General features: G+C 35.9%; 2 protein-coding genes across 2 annotated transcripts; one reads left to right on the top strand and one right to left on the bottom strand.

Moving 5' to 3' along the window:
- Positions 1–64: 64 nt before the first annotated feature.
- LOC135676010 (FKBP12-interacting protein of 37 kDa-like) lies at positions 65–8,897 on the bottom strand. The gene is made up of 14 exons (XM_065186749.1): positions 8,589–8,897; positions 8,442–8,496; positions 8,270–8,331; positions 7,085–7,152; positions 6,973–7,009; positions 6,293–6,380; positions 6,146–6,210; positions 5,981–6,058; positions 4,925–4,972; positions 3,415–3,468; positions 3,017–3,178; positions 2,206–2,275; positions 1,320–1,375; positions 65–405 (listed from the first exon to the last, which is right to left on the bottom strand). The coding sequence occupies exons 1-14, from the start codon at positions 8,613–8,615 to the stop codon at positions 250–252; spliced, it is 1,026 nt and encodes a 341-aa protein (XP_065042821.1). The 5' UTR covers positions 8,616–8,897; the 3' UTR covers positions 65–249.
- A 5,017-nt stretch (positions 8,898–13,914) lies between these two features.
- On the top strand, positions 13,915–19,923 carry LOC135586073 (uncharacterized). Its single transcript, XM_065186745.1, has 7 exons — positions 13,915–14,125; positions 14,431–14,559; positions 15,180–15,266; positions 15,366–15,577; positions 19,247–19,294; positions 19,538–19,644; positions 19,779–19,923. The coding sequence occupies exons 1-7, from the start codon at positions 14,014–14,016 to the stop codon at positions 19,906–19,908; spliced, it is 825 nt and encodes a 274-aa protein (XP_065042817.1). The 5' UTR covers positions 13,915–14,013; the 3' UTR covers positions 19,909–19,923.
- The last annotated feature ends 125 nt before the right edge of the window (positions 19,924–20,048 follow it).

The raw sequence follows: 20,048 nt of genomic DNA, 5'->3' as shown, positions 1-20,048 counted from the left end.
AAGAAATCCTATCAAAGGGTCCTCATCGCATCCTTAGAAGGACCGTAATCGATAAACAATACACTCATAGAACCAGGATGATCATTTTAGCAACAGAGCCAAAAATATCATGGTTTACCAGCTTCGGAGTCTAACATGGTTACAACTACAGCTGACCGCTCCCAACCTTTCATATGGAAAAATAAAAAGTTCAAAATCTGAAGCATCAACATCAGCGTAAAATTCTTGAAAATTTTCCCCTCCAAAATCTCATGCCTCAACATCAGCAGAATTTCCTTCATTGGCTTCTTCCTTGTCACCATCATCGTCATCTCTTTCCTCAGCTGCTTCTTTCTGGGTTAATAACTCCTTCAAGTTTCTTAGCTCACAGTCCTTTGCTTCTAGCCTCTCTTGTAATATATAGACCTGAAATGCACGCAAACCATGGTAGGCAGATTAATAAGTATCTTAAGATCAAGTGACCAGAGATATTAGTCAATTTGACTGAAGATCAAATGTGGAACGGTCCACAAAGTAGTACGAGCAAAAGTACACACAATATCTTTCTTATATGATGGTTAATCAATCCAGCTTGGGCTCAGATAAACAGACATTAACATGTTTGAAGCCAGAAATATATACTGATATGGTACATTAATTGATTTGTATAAGTAATTTCTCTGTTCAACAACACCAAGGATATACCAAGTGCAACTGCCCAAAAGGCCAACTCAAGATGTAAATATTTACTTCAAACACAAAAGCCTTAAACAGAACCATCATCATAGACGTCCTGGAGCTTTTCTCACCCTTGTGTAAGGGCGAAACTTTTTTACTCTTAAATTAGCAATAGAAAACAGCTAATCTCATTTACAACAGAATATTGTTTCGCTTGTGGTACTGAACGAGCTTTCTCATGAAAATAAATTAGCAATATCCCATTGGAAGAAATTGATTAAGAATCTGAAACCCTTTTAAGACAAGTTTTTCTTGCAATATGGCATCCAATCAGGCAAACCTTGTAGTGAGACAAGGCAATCTAACAAAATTTATATCTTCTAAAGCAAAATGCTTATCTGGAAATAATTATTCCATGTATATTTGTCAGAGATCCCCAAGTTGACACAACTTGTTTTTGAAAATCTCAGAAATGAAAGAGATTTTGTCATATGGTGAAAACATTATAGAAACAAAGCACAGCATCTCATGTTTATGGTTGAATATGCATAGTATACAAGTAAAACCAAAGTGTTACAAGTTGAACACATCTGTCACAGTTCTCAGATGTTTCAACTACCATTTTGAAAAGCAATTTTTTAGAATACTAGCAAACACATTACCATTTCATTTGATCTCTCCATTTCATTTGTTAGTCCTTCCATGTGCTTGTACAATGCTGCATGAGACAAGATATAAAATATCAAGAATACCTGAACAAAATTAAGGAAACAGAGCAGAGAAAATAACTTTGATAGTCATGAGTGAACAGTAGTCAATAACAATTTCTTAAGCAAAAAAAAAAAATTCCAGTCATGATAATTATAAACTCACAGTAAAAGGGCATTATCTACAGAAATTAGTGGCAAAGAATGATGCATAATGTTTGTTAAATGGTTTTGAGAACATGGGATAATAAAGACAGCTTACAACAGAATCACCAGCAAGAAAATGGTTTATCGCTGACATATATATAATACTTGGCTAATATATCAGGATCTGTAGAGCCTTCTAAAATTGAACATACCCTCTGAAAGCAAATGTTATGACAATAGTACAGACTACAGAGAGTAAGAGGGATCATTGGAACGTGCCACGTCAATACTTGTGGCAGTCAAAGTTATGTTATGCAACTTGCTGGAATGTGCCTAGCAGGGCACATTACTGATATCAATTGGCTCTAAAGTGGCACATCTCATAGCACACATTTGGTATAGAACCTGCATTATGTGATTTGCACCAGCACCAACTGGAAAACACATTAGAGAAGAATAGCAACGGCAGTACAGGGGAAAAAAGCAGCAGACTCAGTTGACTGATGAGATGAAAAATGATAAAACAAACATACCCTATGCTAATGCAAAAGTGAAAAGCAAAAAAAAAAAGAAGAAGCATCTTAAAGACACAGATAAAAGAGGAAACCGAGTATTGATAATCTTTAAAGAATATATATTAAAAAATATGCACAATTAGAAGGCATCACGAATTGGAGTGGATTCAGATACTCACCATCAAACTGGTTCCTGAGTTCTGCATTTTGAGATTTTAGCACCACGATCTTCATTCCCAATTCATGGATCTATAAATTAGTATCAGGTCAGAAACATCACTAACACACTCACTGCATAAATATTGATTTGTGTGAATTGATTCTAGAAAATACAAGAATGGCATCGTTCTTCAGTAAGAGATATAACAAATACAACTAGAAGTTTCATTAAAGACCAATCAGAAAAATAATGAAGCCCTTAGTACCTAAAATATCTTTATCATGGCTCGCATCTAGCTTGCAAAGCTAAACAATGGTAGTTGGTAAGGCAAGTAACATGAGATTTCTCACTCTATCCCTTTCGCTATTTGATAATATGGTCCACACTAGACTTCAGCTGTAAGCTCTCTAAGCAGCAAGCAATTGTCCGCTCTAGGCGGACCCTCTGGCTCTTTGTTAAGACTTGGCTCTCCAATCAATATGGAAATAAATGAGACCTCTAGTTTAGCTAAGTCCTCTTAGGACCACACAATGAGCACCATCTGAGAAGATTTTACAATAGTCTTCACTAGTGCAATCTCTTTGAGCCATAAGAAAATTGTCCACTTTAGTGTGGACCTTGCACAGTTTTGGCCTTTTAGGTGGATCGCAAAACGCACCTATAGGAGATGAGTCACCCTTGGCTTTTTTTAGACATTGCCTCTCCAAATCTCCAACCTATGTAGGACTAAATATGGACATCAATATTGTGAAGGTTGATGCAGTTGCACAACAATTTGTGTCAGACATCATGTATAACATGTTAGGTAGCATAAAGCAAGATTGCATTACTTTTCCCTCTGATGCCATCGTTCCAATCTCCTCATTCTCCTCTTGCAATGTTCTACACTTTGCCATTAGCATTTTTCCAAGCTTGCTGGATGCAGTAAAATTGACCGCAGCAAGATTGTCTTGCAACTCTTTAATTTTCTTCTCCTTCTCTTCAACCAAATTCTGATACATAAAGCAACGTAAGTATGATAGACCAATAAAAGATATTAAGCTTATAAGATAAATTGGGTATTTGCAAAACCATTGATCCAACAAGAAAAAAGATCAATATTGATAAGAAAAATTAAAAGCAAGAAAACAAACAACATGGTGGTGGGAATATATCAAGAAGAAAATGATCTAACATCTAGTATCATAAAACATAAAAAAATCAGCTGAAAAAAATATTTGTTACACACCTTCAACCGTGTGAACTCTTCATGAATGGCTGGATCAAGTAGCAACTTCCTTGTCTGTTAAAGAACATAACACAAAATACCACAATAATAAATATTTCCAAAGTGAACCAACTTCTAAGCTGATGACACATAAAATGAAGAGCCCATGACTGCTTTAACAACTAGCCCAACAGGGAACATCAACGTGTACTGGAAACAAGAGATTTTCCCAAGCCCAGCAAAAAAATATTTAGATGCAAGAAATAATATTTTCATAACCAAATAAAACAAGAATTAAGTCACATAAGTACAATGAACTAAGGTCACAAAAAGAAAGAGGATGAAATCGGCAAAGCATATGTGTCCAAAGTACTTAAAGGAGTTACATTTTTGTCGTTAACTGATCTAAAAATATACCTTGTGAAGATGAGTCTCTTTTAAGAACATAGGATGCACTACATTCTTAAATGTCTACTATTATTGTTGGTTGTTGGAGGACAAGAATGATCAGAGCTATAGTCTCATTCTTGCAAATTACTCAAAATCTCTCCTCGTTAAAATTGTTTTACCTTACTGAAAATCCATCCTCATTTCTCACTCTTTCCCACAATCTGGCAAAGGGACGATATTATTTTTTGACATTTATTTCAGCCAAATTGCTTGATCTTCATGTACCAGCTAAATCTACTTGGTCTTCCCATTTATAGAAACAGACAGTCAAGTTCGAGAACTAAAGTTCCTGATATTGACCATACTTCCAGTAGCCAAACAGCTGAAATTGCTCGCTTCCATATAAACTCCAGTCATGAGTACACTCTCCAAAGTCCAACCAAACAAACATGGATCACTGTTTACACACTTCAGTTTTCATAAGATGCTAAAAAAATGTATAGAACTCGATCTGTCAGTAAGGTGACTCTGGACAATGCTACTAAATGTAGTTGCTAGAATCTTGTGTTTCTTGAAATGAGTACATCCTAGATGTTTTCTTAATCCATCTTCAACTGTGCAGTAATATATAACCAGTTGTGAAGTAAGGTTTTTAAGGTCACCAAATGATTAAAAACTGGAATGTAGTTCTCATCATAGAAGTCGAAAAGAATATTCTGTGATACTTAGACATCACAAGCCCATCGCTGCACAAACCTGTTAGTTTGACAAACTTTGGAATGCATTACAGGTCCTAATCCACATCTCTAACCACCTACAAACTAAACCAACCTAAAGTTATACTTGATTCAAACTTATATTATAGTGGACTTCAATATTAAATGTTATTGAATATCCCAAGGTTCAGTTATGTAACAACATTTAATGGAATTACATTCTCTTACTAAAGCATCCAATCTTAGTGATTCTATATCGATGAGTTGACGTCAGTGACAGGTTGCTCTTTCATTCAGATTACAATCTGAGAACAGTGCATTCAGACATCTTCAGTGTCTTTCAATCCAAGACCAAAGGTATTTCAATTTATAGGTGAACCATTCAGGTAAACATTAGTAAAAAGGAACAAACTTGGCACTCATACCTGCATCGATGGTGGCCTTAACTGTGTCTTCAAGTCTCGAACTGCAGACTAGATATTTAGAATTAAAAAAATGATTCAGAAGATCAGGTTGAGTGCAAAAACTTCACCCCAAGACAATAAACTAGACAGAATACCACAAAGGAGGTGCCATTAATAGTTTTTACAACTACACAAGTTAACAGATATTATGTGGAATAACCAAGTAACACCTATTTTTCTACTTTTTTATGCAATAATTTCATATAGCATTGAAAGACAGTCTTGGAGGATGATACTACAAGATAAACAAAAATATGTTAAGTTATTTCTGAAAATAAGAATGTAAAGAAACATAATATGAACAAAGTGAACAACTAGCTAGAGTCCCACATGAGACATGCAAAAGCTGATCCAGAAATTTCCAGTTAAAATTGTCTTGTAAGCAGAAAGAGATAATAATAAACACAGTGAGACAGGAACAAACAATAAGAAGCCATAATTGTCCCCATATTTGGGGTCGGTTATAAAGATTATTTTCAGCCATATAGCAAGCCGAGATTCAAACATAGAAAAAATTTACAAATATCAAAGTTTTCTTCCAATTCAAGTAGCAAACAAAAGTTATGTAGTTCCCTGCAGATGCTTATAACCGTAAAATTTACTCTCTTCCTCAAACAACAGGAATGATTTTGTGCATGAAGCACTTGATTGATCTTTGATGTCTAGCGACAGATAAAGAGGAATTGATGAGATATTACCTGATCCTTACATGGTCTTCCATGTCATAAAGGAAATGTGTTCCAAAATATCATACATGCATTATTGTTATTTTTCCAACGAGTAGTAACAGGTGAAAGCTAATAAACATTACACTATGGGGGGAGTAGAGGTAAAGAAGATCTAGCATAACAATAAAGCTTACTGCAGCAGCTAAGAAAATCTGCTGATGGGTTCACCAAATAATCACTTGATTGGTTTTATGTATTATGAGTAGCATATAACAGCGTAAAAATGAAACTACATTAATATAATTGAAGCTCATTGTTACAACATAGAATATAGAAGAAACAGAGTTACCTTGAGATCAGCAATTTCCTGCTCTTTTTTTGCAAAAGTAACTATGAATGCAGCCTCTTTTTTCTTGGCTTTCTCTAGCTGGAAGCAATAGATGGCATCAGTAGTGGTAGTGCAAGAAGATTCTTTTGTTGGGCTTATGCATGTAAAAGGAAACATTCAACCGACCTGCTCTTTTAAAGACTCCTCAGAGGACTTCAAATTCTGGAGATAAGTTAGCACCAACCCAGGCTCTACATTTACAAAACCAAGATGGGGTCTCAATATCTTAATTCTTAACCCAAGGAACAAACTTATTATGAAGAAGATACAAACCTGGAGATGTGCCTGCAGGTGTAGCTGGTCCATTCTGAAATGCAGAATGCCACTTTTGAATCTCTGATTTAGCAGCTTCTAGCTCTTCCTGATAATGCAAAATAATTTCCAAGAATGCTCACTGAGACAAATATCTAGTGTTGGCCAAATGTTTACCATTTTATTAAATATTATCTTCTGATGATAAATATCTCAATAGACCAAATACCATCCCTTCATACACAAAATAAACTGTGTAGTTAGCATATCACCTAATTTTAGTAAACCATGTGGTTAGATAAAACAAACCATATAATATTTACTCTGTTCAGAACCAAATTAGGCCAACCATAAATCCTAGTACACATTATGGACTATAGCATAAGATTCAGTTTTAAATTCACTTATTAGTAGAATTCAGATTGGAAGTTAAAACTGAACTCATGGAGAAATCTAGCATATAGCTGAATGAAAAATTGATGCCCTAAACATACACAACCAAGAAAATTCTTGGAATCTAGTTAGTTGAAATTTCTTATACGATGATCAACAAGATAAACCAATAGAAGATACCTTATGCATGGTTTAAATGAGACAAATGACAACAAAATGAAGCATGGAAATTTATTTCCACTACAGGAAAGTTATGTAAGAAACTATAAGACCAAAGTGTCTCTTCTTGTCTGCATACAATAACATACCTGGCATGTTGCAAGATTATCTTTACAGTTCTGCAAGCTAATAAAGTATCAAATTAAAAGAGTGATGGAACTATCATGAGAAAACAACAGCAGGTATTGTTTTTAATTGTACCTTTCACGCAAAGACAAAATCATTCCAGTGGTCATACCAGGTCCACTTTCTTCAACTTTTGGCTTTCCCTGCATTGTGAAGAAAGAAATTCAGTGCTACCGGTCTGTCTTTACACCTTTTTTTTTCCTTATTTTCAGCATAACAGCGTGGGCTGAAGTGTTGGATTCTTCTAAGGTATTTATGATAATCACAGATGAGCATATAATAAGTACAGAAAGAGAAAAAAAAGACAAGTAACACAATCTTCATTGATCAATGACACAAAGACCTGTCACATCAGGTTTGAAAGGAAACACTGTGGGTGTGTCTGCAACACGTAAGAGAAAATGCTTCAGCCAATAGTGCACTAAGTAGTTTGCAAATATATTAAGAATAGAATAATATTGATGAGGCATATTACAGTATAATATTTACCAAACAAGTAATGATAACAACCAATTTGGTGTCCACGTGTTACAATATGTGGATTTGCAGAGCATTCAAACGAATTATTCTTAGACTAGACACCATCCACAACTTGAACACACAGATGTATCACGTTAGTTTTTTAAGTGCTAACTTGTTGATATCCTATAGCCTCTATTATGTTGTTTGCAATCCTTTCAGCTGGTTCAACGACAACAACAAAGCCGAAAGCCCTAACAACAACCCTTAACCCTTCAGCTGATTCTCCAAATAACAAATTTCACAGAAATCTCAAGAACTGATCCACATGGTGCATCAAAAAAAATTTCTTTCATACACAAATTGCTTTCAATATTTCAAACGTCTCTTCTAAGCTGGTTTTTAAATCGCTGGTCAAGGGGAAAATTCAACCAAAATAGCTTGCTGGACAAAATGCTGGAGGATGACAAAGACAATTACAGGATTCTTGTAAGATCATCCTAGTTAGAAAAGACCAGTGCAGTACGAAGAACCAAGTCAGAATTGAATCAAGAAGGTTATTTGAACCCTTTCTTGGCATGGAATGTACCAGTAAGTCAGTGAAAAAAAGGTCGGTTTCATTGTTTACGATGCTATTGATTATAAGCTAAAGCACTTATCCTTGACATATCAAATTCTTAAAGCCATAAAATCCAAATACCTTTTCATTTGTGACGGGAATACAATTAAGGTTAAGTCAAATTTGAAAAAGAAAGAATAGGAGCATTCGGATTGGCCAAAAGGGGATGCCATTACAGTTACCTTCTTAGGGCCGAAGACATCATCCTCTTCTTCGTCGAGATCTCCAAAAGTCCTCTTACCACCTGCGATCATACCATGTAACGGGGCATATAAGTCATCAATAAAACCAGACAAATCAGTCGATCACGTAAAAGGATGACTCAGAAAACCGAAAGAAAAAAAAAATTGAAACCTGAACGTTTAGCACTACTTTGGCTTCCAGGAACATCTCCTCCAAAGTCATCCTCCTGAATGCCGAAAACGAAAGGGAATAACAGAAACTTAATTAGCTCCAATAAGCCAACAAGGACAAGGAGAAGGAAAGGAAGAGAGCGGTCACATCGTCGAGATGGAGATCGGATGCCATCAGCAATCAAGAAGAAACCCTAAAATCCACTTCCCACTTTCGCCTTAGAATCCCACGAGAAACGGAAGGGGAAAAGGAAAAGAGACTGCCTCGTCGCGAAGGCAAAAGCTAACACCAACTATCCCATCCGCCGATGCCGATGACTGGGTAGGGACTAGCCCTTTCAACCACCCACTAAATGCACATGCGGAAGACCACGTTAGGGCTTATCTCACCCGGTTCGATTGCGGTTGCCGCAGAATACTTGTCAAGAGGGGAAAAGGAAATCAAAACGAGCCGAGCCGAATGGGGCTGAACTGAATGTCTACTCGACCGATGCTTCCCCGGTGGTAGACATCTAAAGCACTTGCTTTGTCCATGGATCCGGCCACCTTTTTTTTTTTGGAAAAAATAATATATTGATTTATTTCATCTGGAAACAAAACAATCCGTAAGAAACCCCTCGCTGCTTAAAAACTCGAGGAGATGAATTTGGATATTAAATTTTTTACTTTAAAAATTTTATTGTAAGACAATCACATGATTGATAAAAATTCAATAACAATCACAGTGATAAATCTCAACTATTTAAAATCGATTATATGAATCTTTTTGTTGCTATTAAAATTTATTTAAAATAATTATATATTTAGTTAAGTTTGATTATTTAAGTCTTTATATATAATATCTATATAGTGTTAGGAAAAGAGTTCGTGTGTTAAGAGGGGGTGAATTAGTGCACAAGTAAAAATTACGTCGGTTCAAAACTTCATTACAATTAAATTTGTTTTGAAAAATTATTTCATAAATATATTAATTTTGAAAGCGTACGGAAGAGCGTAGTGGATGTAAAGTAAGTAAAGTGGTTTGCAGGAAAGGAAATTGTATAAGAGAAACGCAAATCAGATTTTTATAGTGGTTCGATCGTCGTGACCTACATCCACTTCGTCGATTCCTCTTCCGTCGAGGTCAGAGGTCATTGGTACCCACTATCGATTTTCTTTCAATGGGTGAAGACCAACTATCATTTTACACCCCTCTTCTTCTTTTCACATGAGAGAATATTTTACAACTCTTTTTTACAATGTATCTCTCTCACACCTTCCTTAGAACTCTCAAACCCCTAAATAGATTTAAATTTGGAGCCTAAAATTCAAACCCCCTAAATTTCAAGGTACGAGTGGTACTACCGCCTGCACTGGGTGGTACTATCGCCCAGACAATCTCGGAGATTGAGTCTGGGTGGTACCACCGCCTGCCACAAACTCGGAGGCTGTGCCACGACGATTTTACTTGATTGGTCACTGTTTGGGCCTTTTTCATTGGGCCTAACATAGTTCTTACATGGGTCCAACTGGCCCCTAATTGGATTGGCCCAATTCCAATTATAATTATGTGCTAACTACAAATTCTACGACATTTCCTAAGCTAAACAAGTTCGTAAGTCTAGTTTCTTCCGGCGAGCTTCCGATGATCTTCTGGCGAATGTTCCAGCGGACTCCCGGCAAGCTCCTGGATTTCTCGGTTGGTTTCGATAGAACTTCCGACGAACTCTTGAACTTCCAACGAAATCGCATTCTTGACTCCGAGACTTCATTTTGCTATCATAGTTAATCCTACATATGTAACAACACACTTCGAACTATACAATTATTACTAAGCTTGAATCATGTTATCCAGCATATCATTGGTCCATCAACGCTTCGTTCGATTCTTCAATGTATCGTCATCTCTTGTAGGCTATTGCTCAATCAGCCAGTTGACTCATCAACTCTGATATCCTTAGCGCAATATCCGCTCTTCTTGGCCTGATGCCCGAATCCATAGCATAAAGCCTTCTGTCGATATGTTGATCGATCCTCCGGCCCGATATCCAATCTTCTGATATGTTTTCCTTCGATCTAATATGATTCTTCCAGCTTTAATTATCTCTCATTGATCAAATCATCCTACGTCACTCAAAATGTAGATCAAATCATAACCACTTTGTTGAATCTCGGATTTTGATGATGAAGTCAATTGTCATTTGTTGTCTAATCTATGTGTTGAGATAAGTGTGCAAGATTAACTACGATGAAAGTTAGACATGCAGCAGGAGTTGCGTCGGAGTCAAGACAATGATCACGTTGGGAGTTCGAGAGTTCGACGGAAGTTCAGACAGTCATCGGAGATTCTGCAGGAATAAATCCGAGAAGTCCATAAGCTTGCCAAAAGAAGCTCGTCCGAACTCGCCAAATGGATCGTCGCAAGTCCAGGAGTTTGCCGGAAGTCCGCAGGAGCATCACTGAGGGTTCATCGGATGATCGACGGAAGTTCGTCGGAAACTGGCCGGAAGAAGCGATTGACGCACCGGAGCAAGCTGCAGAAATTGTCTTAGGATTTATCGTAGTTAGCACAATGATAAAGTTGGAAATGGGAGGTGATCCCATTAGCTTAATCTTGGGGCAATTGGGCCCCTGAAAAACCCAAATTGGGCCGAATGGATCTACCCATTCGGACCCTGATTGCTGTGGGAGGTGCAACCGCCCAAGCCAGGAGGTAGCACCGCCTGGGCTAAGTCTACCAGGGAGACTGGGCGGTGCAACTACCCCAGCCAGAGGTGGCACCACCTGGGCTCAGTCTCCGAGCGAGACTGGGCGGTGCAACCTCCCCTGACAGGAGGTAGCACCGCCTGAGCTCGGTCTTCGAGCTCTGGCAGGCGGTGCAACCGCCCCTGACAGAGGTGGCACCGCCTAGAGGCTCAGTCTTCGAGCTCTGCCAGGCGGTGCAACCGGCCCAGTCAGGAGGTGCAACCGCCTGATCCCGGAATTCCGAGATTTGATAGTTTTGAGCTCTAAATTTGAACTGGGTTGGGGCCTATAAATACCCCACCCATTCAACACTAAAAGAGCACAGACATACACCAAAATCTTGATATTTTTCTGTGATTCTTAGAGCTCAAAATTATTGTAAAGGCCAAAAGTTCTTCTCCCTCTTTTCTTCCAAGTTCAGAGTTGTCAAGAGAGGAGAGAAAATTTATGTAAGGGTTGTCTCCTGAGCCCGTCAAAAGGAGTGAAACTGTAAAAGGGTGGTTGGCCTTCGCCTATTGAAGGAAGGCCTCTAGTTGACGTCGGTGACCTCGTCGGTGGAGGAAGTCAAAAGTGGAGTAGGTCAAGATTGACCGAACCACTCTAAATCTCGGTTTGCATTTACTTTGAGCATATTATCTTTACTGCAAACCTCCTCTGAAGCTTACTACTTTCTGCGCATATACGATCGGGTTTCAAGCTTTGCACTTTCTGAATCAGCGTTTAGACGTAAATCTGTTTTTTCGTACGATCATCATATTTCAGATTACGTTTACATTTTGATTATTACCATAATTGCAAATTGTCTTTATACCTTTGCTTAAACAGCATCTCGTCTAATCAAGTGATTTACGAATTATCATTTAGACGTAAATCAGTTTCTTCGTACGAACATCGTATTTCAGTTTGCGCTTATATTCTGGTTTTCATCATAACTGCAAACTGCCTTAAGTTAAAGTAATCTTAGAATCAGCTTTCAAACAGAAATCATTTTTATCGTTCGAACGCAGTTTCGTTTTAATCGCAGAAAGTTTTTCGCTGCACTAATTCACCCCCTCCCCTCTCTTAGTGCTCTTGATCCTAACACACTTATCATTTGGTTTCATAATCAAAATCCGAGATTCATCATGTAGTTTTTTTAGATATTTTTTATTTATTCTCTTATCATTGGTATTAAATTATTTTAAAATTTAAATGACCCTCTCTTATCGTAATTCTTTAGTAATATGTAGTTGTTTATGAAAATATATATTTATTTTCATATATTTTCTAGTAACTTCATGTATATATTTATGAATATATATATATATATTTATATCTTTTTCATCTCGATATTCTTCCATCCTAACAATATAAATATATATATATATATGTTATTTTTTAATTGTTAAATACTCAAAATTATAAAACAATAATTTTACAATAATTTTATAATTTTTTTATTCTAATCTTAAAAGTATCTGATTATTATATAAGACATAACATTTCGTCATTTTAATCATAATGTTTTTACTCCATGAATAATATATTCATCGATCTTTCTATCATATTAAATATTTGATATAGGATACCTAAAATTTTTACTTAAATGAAGTTTTTTCTAATCAAACTCAACTATATATTTTTTGTCTATATATTAAATTTTAGTTTTAATTAATCTAAAACCTTTAATTTCTAAAGATAATCTTCATAACTCAAATTTATAATTAATTTTGCTAAGACTCTTATCAATTAATATAATATCATCAACAAATAATATATACTAGAGAAGTCTATCTTGTAAATAACTTGCAAGTTATTTAAAAACATAGATTCAACATGAATGCTTAGTGTAATATTATAATTAATATAATATCATAACTTAATTTTATAATTAAGTAATCCTTGATATAATTTTATAATTTAATTTTATAATTAAATTTACTTAAGCTTGCATCAATTAAAATAATATAATCAATAAATAACATATACTATATAAGTCTATATTGTAAATGACTCATAAGTTCATCCATTATTAATATAAAAAAAATAAACTTAACATGAATTTTTGATATAATCTTATAATAATAGATAACTTACTAAACATACTTTTTATAGGTCTGATACTAGTAGCTACATCATCATATATATCTTTAATAATATTAATATATAAAAATCTTTTTTTCTCTTTATGTATTTTCATTAGTTGTCTTTATAAATAAATATTTTCTATGGTTGATTTTTTAGATATAAAATTAAATTTATTTTTAAAAATATTTATTTCATATCTTACCATACTTTCAATGACTTTTTTCTCACGTTTTATAATATGATTTATGATTTTAATTTATTTATAATTTAAATAGCTTTGAATTTCACTCTTAAAAATTATTTCTATATTCATTAGATATCTTTTTGAATATCATAATTTTATTAAATAAGTTAATTAATTAATTAATTTTTATGTCCAAAATCAATCAAGATCTATTTTTATAAGATCTGAAATAATTTTAAGTTGATTATTGATATTAAAAAATGACAAACAATCTCCTTCATTCAGTTATTTCATGCCACGACACATTAACACCATTATCAATTATTGGGAAGGCTTGTACATCTCCATCCTCCGTGCTGCAGGGACGGCCCGCTCCATTGTTGGGCTGTTACTGGGCGGTGCCTATCAGATTCACGACGGCCCTGATCACACCCGAGGCTTGTGGAGGACGAGGAAGGCAGAAGCCGCGACACGCTGCGCCCCTTCGAGGACATATTTCCTCGCACTTTGCGTAAGTCGTCATCGGAGGGTGGGTTGGGGCAGAGAGGCGAGAACTGAATTAGGGACGGGGAGAGAGAGAGAGAGAGAGAGGGGGGAAATGGCCGCACGCCTGACGCGGCTCCTCTCGCCCCTTCGGGGCAGCTGCAGAATAGATGCCGTCCTCTCTCCTTCCCTTCCTTCTCCGCTGTTGCTCTCCTCCAGAACTTCAAGTGAGTGATCTCTCTCTCTCTCTCTCTCTCTCTCTCTCTCTCTCCGCCTCGAGCGATTTTTGTGATATGCATCTGCTGATTTTTGTGATATATGCCTCGAGCGATTCAGGTGAGTGAACCTTAAGATGTCGTAGTGTGTAATATGCATCTGGTGCTTCTCCATCCATTACGTTGGTTATTCTATTCTTTCCTCCCTTTTCGTCTTCTTACTTGCATTGTGCCAGGCCTCCTTCCTGCCCAGATGCGTGAATCTTCGTCTTCGTCTTGTTAATCTTGTCTTTGTCTTTGTGTATGCATTTCTTCAGTACCTGGAAGATACGGACTGTTGAAGAATTGGGGCAAATCTTGGATCCAGCCTGCTTCACCCAATCGTTCGGTACCACCGTTTGAGTTTACGAAGCGGAGGATACCTAGCCAGGGATTGAATTTATCTGGTAAAGTATGCAATGGTGATTGACTTGCGAATTTGACTTGTCACCGTTTTGGTCATCATTCCTTATATCTGGCTTGAGAATTAAGCCTGCCTTTAAATTCCACTTAATTTGAGGTGATGGGGTACTACCGAATTATATATTACGTTGAACTGAGATTATTTCAGACTATAATAGCTTGTTTTTCTTTTAAACATGCTCAAGCTAAAGACAACTTCACTGAGCCATCCATCGAAAAGAAATATACAGCAGCGTTTCGAACCCTATTCATGTGCCAATGCATCTAACGTGAAGGTGATGACAGTACATACAATTCAGGACATCTAGAGCATGTATGAAGCATTGAGATGATTATAATAAATATAGAATGAACAACATAGTCAACTTTTTTCTTTATGCTTCATTTATTGTGTTGTAAACTATCATGTTAGTTACTTATGAATCTTGATTCACTCTCCTGGCTTAGTCAGAATATTATGTGTTAGAATGCACATCTTTGTCCTTTATCTGGTTCACTAAATCTAATAAATATTTCACATCCAGGTTTAGTTTTATGACTGTATCTCTAGAAGTCAGACACAAAGGTCCATGGATTAACACCTTGCAGTTTGATGCTCTTTCAGGAAAGAAGTTAACTGGGTGTGTGCTTGGATTCATGATTGTCGATGGAATGATTATTCACCATTCATGTACAGCATATGCCTTGGATGGTATGCTGACATTCAATTGATTTGATCACATAAGCTAACTTTAGTCATTCCAAGGAAAGTATTTGTTCAAGTTAGTCTACTTAAAATCAGATTCTGCAGATGAACAAGAAGACTTTGGAGTACGTGCAGGATATCTGAAAGATGAGCTGCATACCTTCTGGGTTCTTGTGAGGAAATTTCAGCTTCCTGCTGTTCTGGTTATAACATTGTTGTTGGGATGGAGGCATCCTCTTACTCTTGCCATCAATGTTGCACTTCTTCTGTTTAGCACAAGGCCTAACCCTTTTTCAGTTTATATGTTCATTGAGCAGGTCAGTTGGATGCTTCCTACCTTGTTTTCCTGTTTCTGGACATATATCATTTGATGAGCATGTCCTATTTGTTCTTTTAAACATGAACTTCAAAGAGTTATGCCATTCATTCTGATTTTGATTGGATTTTCAAACTTCCACAGCTAAAACAGTTATCTTAATGCTGTTATTTTCGATAAGATAATGTACTTATACTTTGATCTTATAGGTTGGTGACAATTCGGTTAAATTATTTCAAGAAGCATTCTTATGGAGAAAAAAAAAAGGAAGCATTATTATGTTATCATATTATCAGTCCACACACTAGAATGTACATACATTCTAGTTTATCTCTCTTTTTTTGCCCATAAATAACCCTGAAGTTGTCAGGACTTGAGACAATTTCAGAGCTAGAACAGACGAGATAACATAGAAGTTGTATATAGAGGAACCTCAGGATTTCTATATTTTAGATAAACTTAGATGAAATTGACCGCAACTTTAACGGATTTAGGTGATCAACTAAAGCAGTTGAAGATAAACAGTGAATTAATATCAGTCATCAACTAGTTTCATCCAATTGAGCAGTATTCAATTTTTTGGAAGATCAATGAGCATGTTGCACCTAAGTTTAAAACTGCAGTGACCACTTTTGATAGTGTTTCTAGAATATTGGTAAATCACCAAGTTCCCAAGAAATTATTTTGGACATCTATGTTAGCTTTAATGCTTCATGATGCAAATATTTGGCTACAGGTTGCAATACACAAGAAAACTAGTTTGGATAAGATGGATAAGTGGGGTGTAGAAGAGATAGACGACAGATGTTGAAGTAATGAAAAGTTTGAGTTTCCTTGTTGAGGAATTTCTAAGAAAAATATTGGCAAGGACAAACGGAAAAAAGTAACCACTTAATAAAAAAGAAAGGAATATGCTATGGTTGTTATAGCATTAAACTCAGGAGCTAGTTGAGCTTCAAGTGATACTTCCGTAAATAGAATGAAAGCTGTTGTCAGTTGTAACTCTGTTTCCTCTTACGAGTCTTGACTGCTGATATTGTAAACTCATTATTCACGAATATGGATGTATATATTAATTTTAAAAGCCCTTCTATCAAATTCCTTGTCTCCTCTCCAAAGCTATGGTCTTTGCCATTGTGTTTAGCTATATTGTTTCTTAAAGGCTTGCGACAAACTTCTAATATAAATATATTATCTGGTGATAATCCTCCATAGGTATTAGGTAGTTGGTATATTGGCGGTAGCAAATCTTGTTAGATATAAAACTTGCTTGCGCTTTTAGATTTTTCTACTCATTGAACTTCAATTTATGTTGTGTTATTTTTCCTAATGAAGCATCTTTCTTTCCAAAATAAAAAGCCCCACGTTTCTGCTAATTCTTTCCTTTCCCAGTCTTAAATGCTTAAGGATATCAGAATGCTATTAGCCTGGTAGTCCCATAAATGTACTATACTTGGTTTTGAATGATTGATTAATGATATTAGAGTGATATTTAGCCTAGTAGTCCCATAAATGTACTAGGTTTTCAGTGTTTGATTAAGCCTAGTAGTCCCATAAATCTAATCTATTGATTAGATTGTGATTGGCTCCTCTCTGACCAAATAATCTTGATCCCTTGGATATTCTATCAACATACCAACAAGGATGGTCAAATTTGTTAGAATCAAACAAAATCAGTTGGAATCAGTGACCTGTAGTTGTCTTCTACCTGTTGCCCATTGGCTACCTGCTGACCATTTGCTTAATGCTTGCTCATCCTCAACCTTGCTGTCACGCATGTGCATGTTTGGTGAGGATCAGAGAAAAAGAGGGTATATAGCAAGGAATGAGATTAGGTGCCGACGATGCATACTGGTCCATGGCGGAACTGGTATGTACCAGAAAAAAAAGACCTTAATAAGCTTAAGTTAGCATTTAATCATATGTAAATGGAAGAGTAAACCCTTAACCTATCGATGAGTTCATAATCAAGTAAGAATAAGCATGCTGTAACTAATCCTAAATTATCCCTTAACCATATCTAAATGTAAGAAAACAACCGAAATTAGGCCTTATAGAAGATTAATGTTCCTAATAATGCAAGAATAAGCCTCTAATTAGCTATAATACATACTAGGATGATCTCTTAAATAATGTAAGAAGTTGAAACATGGTACAATGAGCTTAATTTCCTTAATTGCCTCTAATTAGATGACAATCAATCACACTTAATCTATCTAGACATGCATGAATAAGTCTCTAATTAGTCATTAAACATAGTAGCTAAAGCTATTGATTCATGCAAAAAAATGAAACATGATCAATTTATGCTCTTTATGCTAGAATACCTCTAACTAGGTCTTAATTAGTCATTAATCCCTAATCAATCAATAATTACCAATAATCATTGGCTAACTACATAAAATGATGAAAAAACACAGAGAGAAGACAAGTTCCACTCGACCTCGAGATTTGAAGCCACTTTTATTCAAATCGATCTTCATTGATCGCAACTTGAAATCGAAAGAGCGAAAGAAGGTGAGTAGTGAGATTAAGAGTGAGAAAGAGAAAAATGAGAGTGAAAAAGAGAGTTAGTGAAAGATATGGGGAGAGGAGGCAGCCAAGAGGGGTGTTAAATAACCCGTAGAATTGGACCAACGGTCAAATTTGATCCTTGGTGCATGGTACCAATTGAAATTGAACCATCACGATTGGTAGTGGTCGAAGAATAGTGAGTGTATCGGTTGATACATGTTATACCGGCCTGATTTTGCTCTAAATTGGTTGGTTTGAGTTTCGGGTAGTGGCCGAGCTATATACTGGCTGTATTGGGTGAAATTGCAGTCCATACGATATAGTATACGGCTATATATTACCAACAAGTATATACTATATTCATATGTTGTGTATATCTAGATGTATTGTATCTTGGGTTATATATACATTTCTTTATTCTTATATTATTTTTTTTCATATGAAATGTGCCTGTGATTTATTGCCTTTTTCTGGTATATTAATTTTATGCAGATCGATAACATGTATGGATTATAGGAGGCTACCATGTGCTTAAGCAATGAGGTGTTTTAAGACAGATTTTATTTTATATTTATATATATATTTTTAAAATATTTCAAATTTGTTTTTTTTTTTTTAATTTATATTAATTATTTTTACTGATTTTGGTTTCTTTAATCACAATTATATTACTGCTGGCTTATTCCAATTTTTAATTTCAATTTTGCAATCTAAGAATCACTAAGTAGGTCAGCATAGTGACACAGGATTTAACTACTTCATGAGATTACAAATTTTAGCTTGTTCATTTTTTTTTGTTGAGGTGACTACTTTCTCAACAGTAAAGGTCTTTCTTTTGTATCCAACAGGAGCCTCCTTGTACTTACACATTGTGGAACAAAGAGCTTCTCTCTCTCTCTCTCTCTCTCTCTCTCTCTCTCTCTCTCTATATATATATATATATATATATATGTGTGTGTGTGTGTGTGAATTATGATGATTACATCTTTATTAAAAGGGAGTCCAGTTGATGACCAATGTTGCAGTTATGAAGATAACAATTTGCTGTTCTGTTCTACATAATAGATCAAATGCTCAACTTCTCTGTTGCTATTTGCTTCTGTTATTATCTGGCTAGTTTGCATCTGTCTTACAATATGACCTTAAAATCTTGCAGTTGCATGAAAGAGATCTTAATCGAAGTATTGGATGGTACAAATCAAAGGTGAGACTTGTCCATGTTAATTATCAAGTCCCTGCACATTGCTTACTGTTTTTGGAGAATGTTATAAGAGTGAATTGGAAAATATGTTTGTTTAAAATCTTGCATCTTACAACTCTGTTGATTGCATCACCTTTTTATGGGCTTTACAGACTGAGGCTTACCTTCCTACCAACTCGTTAAACATTATCCATATTCCATAGTACCCGTACTAATTTTTGATTATTTTGTGGGCATGTACCCCAGGTTTTTCACCGGAAGAACGTTAAAGTAGAAGATTACAAGTTCTTGTGCTTAGCCACGGTTGAACAAGGGGACACGAAGCTGAACCTGCTTGGAATATTAGGCAGCTGGTGGGTGGTTCATACATCGAAAATTTAGGTTATGATGTTGGCGCTCTCCATATCATGGATAAATTTTGTGTCGCTCAACCTGAAGAAGACAGTTTATTTTTGATGTTTTTCATTGTGAATGTCGTTCTTGTCAGGGTTGATCTGGTGGGCTTTTCCGACTTCTCTGACTCTAGTCCATGTGAGGAGACCGTCCCAATTTCGTTTTGTTTCGGTTGCGTGTTTGTCAATAGAGTGAACTTTGATGAAGGGAAAGATGAGCATTAAATAATCTTTTCTCCAGTTTCTTGGTGGTAGGGAACGCACTTCTCCGGTCGTACCCGAGCCGACTCATCCCCGGTAGGACCATGGGAAAAGGGGGAAAAAAAAAGAGGGAAAAGAGCTTTTTTGTTTAAATAAAGAGTCCG

This window comes from Musa acuminata, chromosome BXJ1-6 (assembly GCF_036884655.1).
Source record: "Musa acuminata AAA Group cultivar baxijiao chromosome BXJ1-6, Cavendish_Baxijiao_AAA, whole genome shotgun sequence".
Classification (NCBI taxonomy): Eukaryota; Viridiplantae; Streptophyta; class Magnoliopsida; order Zingiberales; family Musaceae; genus Musa; species Musa acuminata.
Note: the sequence above shows the minus strand (reverse complement) of the source record. Positions and strands in the feature narration are given on the sequence as shown.